The sequence below is a fragment of the Gracilinanus agilis genome, chromosome 2 (assembly GCF_016433145.1).
Source record: "Gracilinanus agilis isolate LMUSP501 chromosome 2, AgileGrace, whole genome shotgun sequence".
Classification (NCBI taxonomy): Eukaryota; Metazoa; Chordata; class Mammalia; order Didelphimorphia; family Didelphidae; genus Gracilinanus; species Gracilinanus agilis.
The window spans coordinates 504,426,836-504,441,162 of record NC_058131.1 but is presented as its reverse complement, the minus strand read 5'-3'; the positions used below and the strand labels follow the sequence as shown (position 1 = coordinate 504,441,162).

Here is a 14,327-nt window from a genome sequence, read left to right as displayed (position 1 = left end):
TCAGGCATGCTTTAGAAGTCCTCAATTTCATTAAATCAACATTTTTTCTCTGGGAGGGTTATACTCAATTATTTTCTTCATCAAATTTTTGTATATCTTTTTCCATTTGGCAAATTCTGTTTTAAGAAGTTCTCTTCTTCAATGGACTTTCTTTTCTACCATTTGACCTCTTCTGTTTTTCTTTTAAACCCTTACCTTCTAGCATAGTATCACTTTTAAGACAGGAATGGCAAGAACTTTACCTATTTGGGGTTAAGTGACTTGTCCAGGATCATACAGATAGGAAGTGTCTGAGGTCATATTTGAAGCAAGGGCCTCCTGTCTCCCAGCCCTAGTGCTTTATTCACTTTACTATCTAAGTGCTCCCTCCCTATTCTGTTTTTAAGATGTTTTCTTCAGTATATTTTTGTGCCTCTTTTATCAAGCTACTGCCTATTTTTTCATGCTTTTCTTGCATTATTCTTATTTCTTCTCCCAGCTTTTTTCTCTGTCTCTTATTTTATTGTTAAAATTATTTTTTGAGCTCTCTAAGAATTCTTTTTCCTTTTTTGGGTCTAAGACCAATTCACATTTTTCTTTGAGGCTCTATTGGTAGCTGTTTTGATTTTATTGTTTTCTTTTGAGTTTGCATTTTGACCTTCCCTGTGATCATAGTAATATTCTAGTATCAGGTTCTTTTTCTATTGTTTGTTCATTTTTCCATCCCATTTCTTAACTCTTAAGTTTATGTTAAAGTTGGGCTCTGCACCTAGGATGGAGGGGACATTGTCCCAAGCTTCAGTTCTTTTGTGTTGCAGTTTTCAGAGCTAGTTCTAGAGGTGTGTAAGTTTTTGATTCTTCCAAGATGGTATGATCCGAGGAGAAGTGTTGTCACTACTCTCCTGCCTTGTGATAGGGTCAGTGAATGACCATAAACTCTCTTTTCCACCATGGAAAATGTGATTGGGATCCCCCTCCTGCTATTGCTATTTCTTTCCCTGAGATTGCTATCTGGAACCATATATGTGCAATGCAACAGAATCTTGCACCCATTGTCAACAAAAATACCCTTTAATCTCCTGATAAGTTGTCCAACTCCCTTATGGTCTATAGGCTGAGATCTTGGGAAGCCACTGTTGCCGATTCAGTTGCATCCAAGTCCTGTGCTGGAATATGCTCCATTCTCATCCTGTTAAAATGACCTTTTCAGCTAACATTCTAAATTTTTGTAAGATGGAATATTATTTCACTCTGTCCCTTTCTTGGTTCTGCATTCCTAGATTTGTTTTGAGATGTTATTTTAAAGTTGTTTGGAGGGAAAATTGGGAGTGCTTAGGTAAATTTCTCCTCTTACTCAGCCATTGTGGCTTCCCTTAAATTTTTTTAAAATTCTGAACTTAAACTCTCCTTCAAAAACAACTTCTGCACACAAAGCAGTATGCAAAAGAGTATTCTATATGAAACTGTAAATCTTTCATAATGCTTTATTTTAAAAAGTATATAATTTTACACAATACTTCCAAAACTATACTGCTTGTCTATACTACTGAATTTTCTTTGCATTAAAAAAATGTTTCAGTAGCCTTCTCTTTTATGTTTTGGCACCATTATTGCTAACCTCCCTTCCCCTCAACCTCCCAAGAAAGTAAAAAACAAAATGAGAACAAAACTCCAGTAGCAAATAAGCATAGTCACTTAAAATGAATTCACACATTTCTTATATCCAAAAATGTATGTATGTCTGTGCCTGTCACCTCTCTGTCAGGTGGTAGGTAAAATGTTTCATCATCATATCCATTGGAGATATGGCTGGTAATTGCTTTGATCAGAATTTTTAACTTTCAAAGTTTTTTTTCTTTACCAGGTGGTTGTCCTGGCATAAATTGTTCTCTTGTTTATGCTCATTTCACTTTGTTTGAGGATTCTCTGAAATCATCTTTTTGGTCAATTTTCACAATGCAATAATATTTTATTATATCTATATTCCACAATTTGTTCATGGGATTTTCACTTTATAGTGTAAGTTTCAGATTTTATAAAAACTATCCCCTAGTTGTTTAAGAGGCAGTCTAGGCACACCCTTAACTTCTTTTTTTTTCCTTACCTATCTATGACCTTGGGCACATTTGCTTTCTCTCTCTGGATTTCTTCATTGGCAAATGATCTCTCTCATGTTCTGTGCTTCTATGAAAAGCCCCTCTGACTGTGTCTGTGGGGGGGGAGGGTCAGAGCCTTTGGTAGCTCCTTCCTGCTTGCCTGTCAGCCCTCTTGGACCTGAGGATGTTTTATTTTTTTTAAACTTTAAATTTCACTTTATTTTCTTTGTAGGAACAACGGTTATTTGGGAATCAGGGAGAATAAAGGAGAATTTCCCAAGGTTACATGATTCATGTTGTCTCCCTCCCCTCTACGTTCCCCGCTCTTAGAGCCGACAAGCAATTCCACTGGGTATAATCACTCAAAACCCATTTTCAGGGGGTAGCTGGGTGGCTCAGTGGATAGAGAGCCAGACCTGGAGATAGGAGGTCCTGGGTTCAAATCTGGCTTTAGAGACTTCCTAGCTGTGTGACCCTGGGAAAATCACTTGACCCCCATTGCCTAGCCCTTATCACTCTTCTGCCTTAGAACCAATACACAGTATTGATTCTAAGACGGAAGGTAAGGGTTTTAAAAAAAACAACAACAAAAAAACCCCTATTTTCGTATTATTCATTTTTATAATAGAGCAAACTTTTAAAACCAAAACCCCAAATCCTATACCCATACAAACAAATGATAAATCATATTTTTTCTTTTTCATTCCTACTCTAAGAGTTCTTTCTCTAGATGTGGATAGCATTCTTTCTCACAAGTCCCACAGAATTGTCTTGGATTCTTTCATTGCCATTAGTAGCAAAGTCTGGTACATTTGGTCATCTCACAATGTTTCAATCTCTGTGTACAGTGTTCTCCTTGTTCTGCTCATTTCACTCTGCATCAGTTCCCATGGAGCTGTTCTACTTCAGTTGTTCTTCCTCGAGACCATCTTCCCCTCTATTTCTGTCATTCACTCTGAGCCCCACCCCTATGAGCTTCACCTTATGTGGGAGAATTTTGTTTGTCTACTTGGCTTAGGAAAACCTTCCTACTTTGCTTCCCACCAGTACTGGGCAGCATTAAATCCTAGGCCTGTGCATTTGCTTTTTATCTTAAGCTACATTTTAAAAATATTGTAGTTTTGCAGAGAGAGGAGGTGGACTTTATATGCCTGATTACTTATATTCTCTCCCTCCAGGTACTCATTACTAATATTCAAAATAGAAGTCCTAAGCCTGGGCCTGCACTTCATGATCAAGAACTAGGTTTTTTCCTAGAAACAGGACTACAGAGAGCTCATGTCCTTTACTTCAAAAATGGGTAAGATTTTTGGTCCCTTTCTAGCTCTGCTCCTTTTAATGGATAAAAATAGGAAGCCTTGTTCTGCTATCTTTAGCTTGTTTTCTGTATGAAGCAAGCTGTTTAAAACATGAACTAGAATGGGAGTATTTGAGGCAGCTCTGTAAAGATCAGGAAAAAGAGCCCAGCTCATTCTTCCTTGTTGGCTCTGGCTCTGTCCCTTCTAGACATGTGGCAGTAGAGGATAGGAACAAGGTGTTTTATCAGGGAGTCAAAGGTGGAATGGGTTTGTGATACAGTGGATAGGCTTTTAATATGAGTCATGGCACAGCAAAGGGCCACGATCATTTCAAGAGAAAGGAAACCTTCCTTGGGTACTTTTTCCCTTAGTGTGCAGGAACTCCTCCCTTTGTATACTGGTATTGTCATGTCATATAGACTCTACCTAGCTTCAGCATTTTAAAAATACAATCTGAAGCACAACCGAAGTGAGGAGTCCCACATATATCCTTGTTGGGTATTGCCAATACCTCTCCTTTTACATTTAAGATACTATTTTAAAGCTTAAGTATAAAATGATTGTAATATTTCTCAATATGTAAAGCAGAGGTGTCAAACTCACTTGTCTTGCCTATTGTGGTTTACAAAACTCCTGAGTGCTGCAAAACCAGATTAAAATCCAATTTGGAAATGTTTAACAAAATGAATAAAACTACAGTACAACAAAGATGATTTAATTCATTATTTTCTAAGTTAGTACCTGACCCCAGAGTTGTGTTTCTATTTGAATTTGACACCACTGTTTTAAAGCATTTGGTTTAGGTGATTCATATTGTGGCAAAAGTCATATTATAAATGTCATAATCTTTTTTCCAAATCTCTTCCATTGTTGCTTATTTTAACAATGTGCTGCAGGATAGATGTACATGAAGATCAACAGTATGTATCTGGACATTGTTGGTTGAATCACCTTTAGCCCCTCTTAGGCTGTGCATGGGATGTCCTTTATAGTTCTTATACCCTTCCTTTAGAAAGTGCTTTGTAAGGTAGAAAGGACATAAATTCCAGTCTTCACAAAATGAACAAAGGTATTCATCCTTCTCTTCATTTTTAAGTGCTTCAAAACTTGGGCCACATTTTGCAGAAGCAATAATTTTATTTGCATGGATGGCACAATGCCAACATGTATTTTTTTTCTGTAGTGGGAGAGCAGGTGGCTGCTATTTTCCAAATAAAGATAAATCATTGGCTAGGCATGTTGGTACATGCCTGTGGTCCTCACTATTAGGGAAGCTGAGGCTGGAGGATCACTTATGCTCAGGAATTCTGAGCTGTAGTGGGCTAAGCTGATTGAATGTCCCCACTTAGTTTGGCATTGGTATGGTGATCCTTGGATCAGGACCATCATGTTGTCCAAAGATGGGGTGAGCTGACCCTGGTTGGAAAAGGATTGGGTCAGAGTTCATATGCCAATCAGTAGTGAGATCAGACTGGTGAGTTTTCCTTGCACTTCCAGCCTGAGCAAGAAAGGGGAACTTAGTCTTTAACAATTAAAAAAATATATATTTTTTAAAGATAACTGGGGAAACATCCATTATTATGAATTGAATTTGAGAGGACCCAGTAAACAAAACTTGAGAAAAAGGCTCCAAGGTTTGAAACTGTTGGCTTTGGCATGAAAATGCTTCCTGAGTTTTATCTCATCTTTAATGGAGTGAGATAGAGAAATGCATGACTTTTTGAGCCCAGTATTATAGTCTAGCTTATTTGCTATTATAAGTAGTGGCAAAGGGAAAATGGAACTTTTTGCCCTTTTTCCATTTCTCTTTCTTAAATTAGAAGACTTTTTATTGCAAAAATCTTCCCAATATCCCCTTCTTTTCTTCAACTCTGATGAACCATATGCAGTGTTAAGGAAGTGATAAGCTTTTAAGGGAAGGGCTTCATTAATTTGGGTCTTAGATATTTTCATCTTCTGAAATTCAGTGCTTGAGATCGCAAAGTATGAGGTATGAGATGAGGTGGGTGGTGGGTGGGGAGGAAACAAAGACATTGCAGACTGCAATTTATTTTCCTGACATTCTGACTGTATGTGTCAACTGACATTTTAAAATAATAATCAGAGTTTTGCTGTTAATTGGCCAATAACTTATTGATTAAATTTAACCCCATGATGTCTCTTCTCCCTCACTTATGCTCTACTATGAAATAAAAAAAAATAAATAGGTATGGTTAGATTAATTGCTAGATACTTAGATGGTATAGTCCTTAGGGCCAGTTATTAGAAGTCCTCAGGTTTGGGAAGGCACCAGGGAGAAACTGACAAGTTACCACACTGATGTAATTCAGGGTTTTATTTAAACTAGGACAGGCAGGGAAAGGGGATTGTGATAATCTGACTAGGTATGGAAACTAATTCGTCCCACCAAAATCCAGTAGGTTTGAACAGACATTATCTACACTGAATCTCTACCTACAGATCCTAGCTACCTGTATTATCCCCTTAACCAAATCCCCCCCCCCCCCCCCCTTTGCTAGTAATCCGAGTAAGGGAAGTCTGGAAGATATACAGATCCATAGGGTCAAAAGGGAGATGCCTCACAGACAGTTGTCCTTTGGAGTTTGGCAGGAGTCCTAGTAGAAATCACAGCAGTAGCAGGAATACATAGGAACAGATATAAATCCAATAAGAAGGGGAGTAATGGTTTAACTCACACAGTCCACCTGTGGAGTTTAAAACCAATCTGAACCACTTCCCAGAAGGTAAAACAGCTTGTAGGAAAAAATCCACACACACAGCCTTCCTCTAGAGAGCAAATCCAACCAATTGTCCCACCAGAGTCACTGTCTCCAGAGTTCTAGAATCTCTCTTTGCCTCTGCTTTGGTACTTCCTGTTTCCCCTATGATTTCCTATAACAACCACCAATTAACATGGCCTTAAGGAAAGTTAATGCTTTTTAGGGAACTTAAAATTTGTTTCCTAAATTGCTCAGTGACACTGTTGGATTTTGAATTTCAACTGATAATGGCAATTTGTATTTGCTTCTGCAGAAGAAATAAAAGAGTTTTTGACCATTGAATCTAGGCTTAGTATCACAAAATACCAGTGTGAGGAAAGATAGCAGTCTTTTGGCTTGGCTATTTTGATCTTGTCCTTACAAAAATGGGCATGAAAGTGCTGTATAAGGCATGTATAACAGAAATTTGTCATCATAGTCTTAGGGCAAGTATCTCCATGCTGCCATGAATGAAATGAGTGTTTGTGGATCTAGAAAGGCCCAGTTTGGATGGATTTTCAGTTTGGTGATGTAGAGAAACACTTATAACAGTGATCAAACAGATTACCATCAAGTCAGTATTCAAAATGCTGAAAGCATAGCTGTAGTAGCAACCAGACTAAATGGTTTTAATATTTAGAGCTGATATTGCTGATAATGATGAAGGGCTTCCTGTTTATATTATCCTGCTTTTCTACTGCCTCACTCCTACATCATCTTAGTGTCCTTTGAATTTGGCTGCTGTTTTATTTTTGGAGGTACAAAAAAACTTCCAGTTCCTCTGTGTTCCTGGAATGAAAGGAGACAGATGGGGATTTTGGTTGATTTTTCAGTTGTGGGAAGTGTAGCAACATGAATTTAACAAATAAAAGATGGAAAGTTATAAAGGATACCTTATCCTTGAGAAATATTTCTTTTAGCTTCATGAGTGTCATTGCCAGCATTCATTGGACTTATATTAATTGATCTTTTCCCTTATGACCTCCCATCTTCTCTCAAAATGATTGTCAAAAAGACGCACTTGTGATTTATCTATTTATTGAGTAGGCCTCAGAATACTACTGTATCTTGCTTAGTGCAGGAAAACCTCAGTCATTCCATAGTATCATTTTGGAAAGTGCCTTAAGAGCCTATTTTGTTAATCCTTCTTCAAAATTCAGTTTTCAGACATTTATTATATACCTAATATATGCAGAACACAGGGGATACAGAGAAAATTTGCGTAGTCTTTGCTTTTTAAGGTCTTACAGTTTACAGGGCACAATATGATAAATGCAAAGGAGAAGTTGAGATGGAATTTGAGGGGCAAGATTAAGGAATTTATACCTTAGATATAATTTAATTCAATTCAATTCTGTAAGTATTTGGTTATTTATCATCCAGGCCAATCTACTTTTTTGGTAATTTGGAAGTTCTGGTGATCTGGAGTGAGTTGTCTGAGGTCATACAGCTAGTTAGTGGCACATCTGGGACTCCTTTCAGCTGGAGACTTTGGGAAAGAATCAAGGAAAGAAATATAACCTGAGCTAAGCTTTGAGAGAAAGGAATGATTTCAGAAGTTAAGAATGAGGAAAGAAGGAAATATATTTTAGGCTCAGAGGATGAGGAGGGACTGTGCAATTGTATTAAGATTAGGAATGGGCAAAACTAGCTTAGAGAATAGCTAATTGAATTCATGAAGAAGCATAGGACGAAGTGTGGCTGGAATGATAACTTGAAGTCAGATCCTAGACAGCCTTGAAAACTAGGGTATGGAGTTCATATTGTATACTTTAGGCAGTGGGTAAAGAGGGAACATGAGAAGGAGCTAACCCTGAACTAATCAAAAGAACCACCTGTTTTTTCCCTTCAGATTCATAGGAAGATTCCATAGCTTAGGTTTTTGTAATTTTTTCATAGGTTTATTCTTTTTATTTTTTCAATTACAGGTAGAGACATTTTTCAGCATTTGTTTTCTAACATTTTTTTTTATCTCTCTCCTTCCCTTTTCTCCCCTTCCTGAGATAGTAAATAACTTGATATAGGTTATAGTAGTATTGTCATGCAATACATGTTTCCAATTTCCTCATATCATGAAAGAAGAGATATATATCTTGAAATTAAAAGAAAAACTCATCAAAGAAATAAAGCGAAAAAACAGTATGCTTTGAGCTGCATTCAGACTATGACAGTTTCCTTCTATGGCTATAGAAAGTATATTTCATCCTTGGGTTTTTTTAATCTTGGGGTTATCCTGGATCTTTGCATCGATGATAATAATTTAGACCTTCACAGTTGTGCATTATTCAATATTTCTGTTGTTGTATAGTGTTCTCCTGGTTCTGATCACTTTGCATCAGTTTGTATAAATCTAGAATTTTCTGAAATCATCCTGTTGTTCATTTCTTATGGCACAGTAGCATTCCATTATAATCATATACCACAACTTGTTGAGCCATTCACCAACTGACGGACATCCCTTTAGTTTCCATTTCTTTGCCATTATAAAAAGAACTGCTATACATATTTTTGAACAAATATGCCTTTTTTTCTTTTTTTTTTTGATTTTTTTGGAATACATATCTAATAGTGGTTTTACTAGGCCAAAGGATATGCATAATATAATGGCCCTTTGTGCATGGTTCCATTTTGCTTTCCAGAATGGTTTTTAAGTTCTCAGCTTCACCAACAGCGAATTAATGTCCCAATTCTCCCACATCCCTTTAAACATTTGTCATTGTCTTTTCTGTCATATTAGCCAGGGTGTGAGGTGGTACTTCAGAGTTGTTTTAATATGAATTTCTCTAATCAGTAGTGTTTTGGAGCATTTTTCCATATGACTATAGATAGTTTTGATTTCTTTATGTAAGAACTATCTGTTCATATCCTTTGACCATTTATCAGTTGGGGAGTTTTAAGTAGTTTTTATTAATGTATTCAATATCATAAAACTCTGTTGATCCTATCTATCTGTATCGTAGCAAAGTCATTCATGCCACAAGACGTCACTTTCTTTTTGCTCTGTCTTCATTGGAAGAAGAGAATAGCTGGTTGCAATAAATATTTGTGGAATTAAATTTAAGTGTAATCCCTTCTGTTACAAGGTATCTTTTGCCTGACCAGTTTTGGAGCATCTGTTCATCTTCCAGCTGAAGGTGCAAAAATCCTGCTGGTTGGAGGAAGCTATGATGCTCTAAAGCCTGACATTCAAGACCTTTCATTTGCCTCCAAGTCACTTAACCAACTTTATTTCACTCTGTTCCCCATAATGCATTAAGTGTTCTAGAAAAACTGGTCTAGATATCCTGCTTCGAACATTTTGACTGGCTCTAATCACTTTGTTTTCTTAAGTAAGTCATTTAATTTCTCAAGGCCTCCTTTATTTATAATGAGTGTTAGACTAAGTCATCTCTGAGGACTGAAATTCAGTTTTTCTGTGAGGTTCCTTTCCTTTTCTTCTTTAGGCTTTTGTTCATGGTATTTTTTACCTTCAGAATAACTATACACATTCCCATGTGTTAATACTCATCTCACCCATCAAGACTCACTTGACTCAGATGACATTTCTTTAATTACACTTTCCCTGACTACTTCTCTGGCCCCCTTCCTCAAGCTGGTATTGTCTCTCTTCCTCTTATGAATTTGTAGCACTTTGTGCTCTTATGTATTAACACATTCTAATGTAGATACAATTTTATGTATAAATAGTAATGATCTATTGAGTATCTACCATTTGCCATGCACTGTGCTAAGTACTGGGAATTCAAAGAAGACCATAAGACAGCCCTTTTCCTCAAGAAGCTCATAATCTAATTGGGGAAGAGGGTGCATTTAAGAAGTTGAAAAGGCATGGGGAGAAAGGTTAAAGGGATTTGGTGAAGCCTTGCTGTTGGATTGAAAGATGATCTAAGGAGGTAAGAGTTTTCCAGTTGGTTTCATAGAGCAGAATGCCGAGTTTCTAGAGATGATCAAGCCCTAGAAAGTCGTGGAGTGACAAATGCTGAGGTGTGTCCCCTTGGGGACCTTTCCTAAATGGTGGAGGATTTCGGTAGAGCTCCCTAGTTATGGGGTGGATAGGGTACCCAGGGACAGGGAGGGTCAAGGAGACCTGATTGCCAGAGTTGATTTCATATTGCAGGCTATAGAATGGGTGTAGGGGATGGGACTGGATGACTTCTAAAGTTCCTTCCAGATCTGCATTTTGCAGTGTTATGATTTAAAGCCCCTACTATATTATTAACTCCTTGAAGGCAGGGAAAGGAGTCTTACATGTTCTTGTGTCTTCCTTCAGTACTTAACTATTGCACAGTCCTTAATAATAATGTTTTTTTAGATGAAAAATGAGTAAATATTTTATGGCTTATGTGGTAATCAGAGTCTTAGACTAGAAACTGTCAGAGGTCAAAGCCTACTTCTTTGTTTTGTAATGAGCAAGCACATAGTAACAGTTACCATATTAGTTTTAATATAGGCCACTCTGATATAGGCTACATTTCTAAAATGTACTCTCATTGAAAGGAAAAATGGGAAATATTTATGTGCTGAAAAATAAGACATTATAGACTAGTTTATATAAACCTATTTTTGGGAAAAGTATAGTTTGAATGTGGATCAATATGATGCTGATTTAATTGGCTACTTGATTGTGTAGAAATGCTGTCAAAGTTGTGTTTCAATTAAATAAGAAATTCTTGAAAAAATGGACTCCTTTTGATTTCTGTTGTTCATTCTCATATAGAAACTCTTTAAATGATTAATTTGTGTTTCTATAAACAGACATTTAAAATGATTGCTTATGTGATCAGCCACTAATTTAAATGAATTATGTTGAAGATGGAGAACAATTTATTTGGATGACACTTAATAACCAGATTTTGAGAATCCTGGGAGGAAGGTGGTTGAAGGGAGGGTAGGCCATAGACCTACAATCCAGCATCCATACCTGAGTACCATAGGAAGTTATTCTACCTGCTACTAATAGAGCGAGAGAGAACAACACCACAGCTATTAAGAAGAACACCATTAGCCTTTCCCATCCTTTGGTTTGTACCATGGCCAGGTCAAGCTTGGGATTGAGAGAGGGAGAAGAATCTCTAGCCTATTATCAACTAATCATCTACAGATATAGATTACTTCAATTCATTTAGAGTAGCTTAGCATTCCCAAACCTCTATCCTTATTCCTTGTTCCTAACCCTTTAGATAAGCAATAAATGCTGTTGTAGTTTAATCCAAAAAAAAAGATTGGTGTTCCTTTCCTAATTAGTGAACATCTATGGCTAATTAGGGAAAGGGATTTATCCAACCGAAGTCAGAACAGCATTGTCCATTTAGCACATGTACACCAGCACAAACCAACCATTACCAGCAATCCCAATCCTAAGCCAAGAAGCTAGAGAAGTTGTTAACACACATACAACTCTTAACTTGCTATTTTGTCTTGGGCACTGTTAAAGAGGCATAGGCTTGGCTAAGCTGAATTTCATAAGTCCTGGGGATTCCTAGCACATTGGGTGATCACCCAGGCAATGCTTGTTGATGGTTTTAGGTATATATTGTTTATTATTTTTAGGAAGGGTCCTTCTATTCCTATACTTTTTTTCCCTATACTTTTCAATGTTTTCAATAGGAATGGATGCTGTATTTTGTCAAAGGCTTTTTCAGCATCTATTGAGATAATCATGTGATTTTTGTTTGTTAGACTGTTGATATGGTCAGTTATGTGGATGGTTTTCCTAATGTTGAACCATCCTTGCATTCCTGGTATAAATCCCACCTGATCATGGTGGATGACCTTCTTAATTACTTGCTGGAGTCTCTTTGCTAATATTCTATTTAAGATTTTTGCATCTATGTTCATTAGGGAGATTGGTCTATAGTTTTCTTTCTCTGTTTTTGGTCTACCTGGCTTTGGAATCAGTACCATATTTGTGTCATAAAAGAAATTTGGTAGGACTCCTTCTTTGCTTATCATATCAAATAATTTGTATAGCATTGGGATTAGTTGCTCTTTGAATGTCTGATAGAATTCACTTGTGAATCCATCAGGTCCTGGTGATTTTTTCTTAGGGAGTTCTTTGATGGCTTGTTCAATTTCTATTTCAGATATGGGATTATTTAGGTATTCTATTTCTTCTGCTGTTAATCTAGGCAATTTATATTTTTGTAAATATTCATCCATATCTCCTAAACTGTTATATTTGTTGCCATATAATTGGGCGAAATAGTTCTTAATGATTGCCTTAATTTCCCCTTCATTATAGGCGAGGTCTCCCTTTTCATCTCTAATACTATCAATTTGGTTTTCTTCTTTCCTTTTTCTTATTAGATTGACTAGTACTTTGTCTATTTTATCTGTTTTTTCAAAATACCAGCTTCTAGTCTTATTTATTAATTCAATAGTTCTTTTACTTTCGATTTTATTAATTTCTCCCTTAATTTTTAGTATTTCTAATTTAGTTTTCATCTGGGGGTTTTTTATTTGTTCGCTTTCTAATTTTTTGAGTTGCATGCCCAATTCATTAATCTCAGCCCTCCTTAATTTGTTAATATATGCACTCAAGGATATAAATTTCCCCCTGAGTACTGCCATGGCTGCATCCCACAGAGTTTGGTAGGATGTCTCATCATTGTCATTCTCTTCAATGAAATTGTTGATTGTTTCTATGATTTCTTCTTTGACAATTTGGTTTTGAAGAATCATATTGTTTAATTTCCAATTGGTTTTTGACTTGCCTATCCAAGTGCCCTTACTGATTATTATTTTTATCGCATTATGATCAGAGAAGGTTACATTTATTATATCTGCTCTTTTGCATTTGTTTGCCATGATTCTATGCCCTATTACATGGTCAATCTTTGTAAATGTACCATGTGCAGCTGAAAAGAAGGTGTATTCCTTTTTGTCCCTATTTATTTTTCTCCACATATCAATTAAATCTAATTTTTCTAGGACTTCATTCATCTCTCTTACCTCTTTCTTATTTATTTTTTGGTTTGATTTATCTAGATCTGAAAGAGGAATATTTAGATCTCCCACTATTATGGTTTTACTATCTATTTCCTTCTTGAGCTCTGCCAGTTTCTCCTTTATGAATTTGGATGCTATACCACTTGGTGCATATAAATTGAGCAGTGTTATTTCCTCATTGTTTATACTGCCTTTAATCAGGATGTAATGACCTTCCGTGTCTTTTTTAATTATATATATTTTTACTTTGGCTTTGTCAGAGATCATGATAGCCATTCCTGCCTTCTTTTTCTCATTTGATGCCCAAAAGATTTTGCTCATACCCTTAACCTTGAACTTGTGTGTGTCTACCCGCCTCATATGTGTTTCTTGTAGACAACCTATGGTAGGATTTTGGTTTCTGATCCACTCTGCTATTTGCTTCCATTTTATGAGTGAGTTCATCCCGTTCACATTCAGAGTTACAATTGTTAGTTGTGTATTCACTGACATTTTTTGTATCCTCCCCTAGACCCACTCCTTCTTATTACACTATTTTCTTTTACACCAGTGGTTTGCCTTGAGCCAATATCCCTTATCCCCTCCCTTGATTGACTTCCCTTTCTGCCTCCTCCCTTGTTGTTCCCGTATTTTTGCTTTTTTAAAGACCAAATGAATTCCCTACCCCTTCTTCTTCCCTCCCTTTTTGGCCTCCCCACTCCCCTGCTCCCTTTGGTTTATCCCTTCTGACTTTCTCAGTAGGGTTAGATAGAGTTTTTTTATCTGGATGGATAATAAAGCTACTCTTCCTTCTCCGGGTTGATTACACTGAGAGTAAGTTTTCATTATGCTCTCTTCCTCTCCTTCTTATGATATTATTCATCCCCTCCCCTTCCCATGCCCTCTTTGTGTGTAATAGAATATCTTATTTTTCTTATTTACTCAGATTTTTCTTGGTGTCCCCTACTATTCCCATCTCTTTCCCACCCCCCATGTCTTCTTAGACCATTTAGTATCCTGTCCTCTCCCTATGAATTATTCTTCTGGTTGCTATAATAGTGAATATTATAATAGTGTATAGAGTTCACTACAGAGAATTATACATAGCATTTCTCCACCTAGTAATACAGATAATTAGATCTTATTTATGCCCTTAAAGAGTCAAGCTTAAAAGACTATGAGTTTTCTTTCTTTTCCCTCTGTTTCTTATTTACCTTTTCATCTTTCTCTTGATATTTGTGGTTGAGTGTCAAACTTTCCATTTAGTC

General features: G+C 36.6%; 1 protein-coding gene across 3 annotated transcripts in view; it reads left to right on the top strand.

Annotated features, from left to right (window-relative positions):
• Positions 1–14,327, top strand: part of TTC7B (tetratricopeptide repeat domain 7B) — a 342,224-nt gene that overhangs the window by 51,871 nt on the left and 276,026 nt on the right. For all 3 annotated transcript variants that reach the window (XM_044665011.1, XM_044665010.1, XM_044665009.1), the window contains exon 4: positions 3,254–3,375. In XM_044665011.1, coding sequence (XP_044520946.1) covers positions 3,254–3,375 — 122 coding nt within the window. The remainder of the gene's footprint in view (positions 1–3,253; positions 3,376–14,327) is intronic.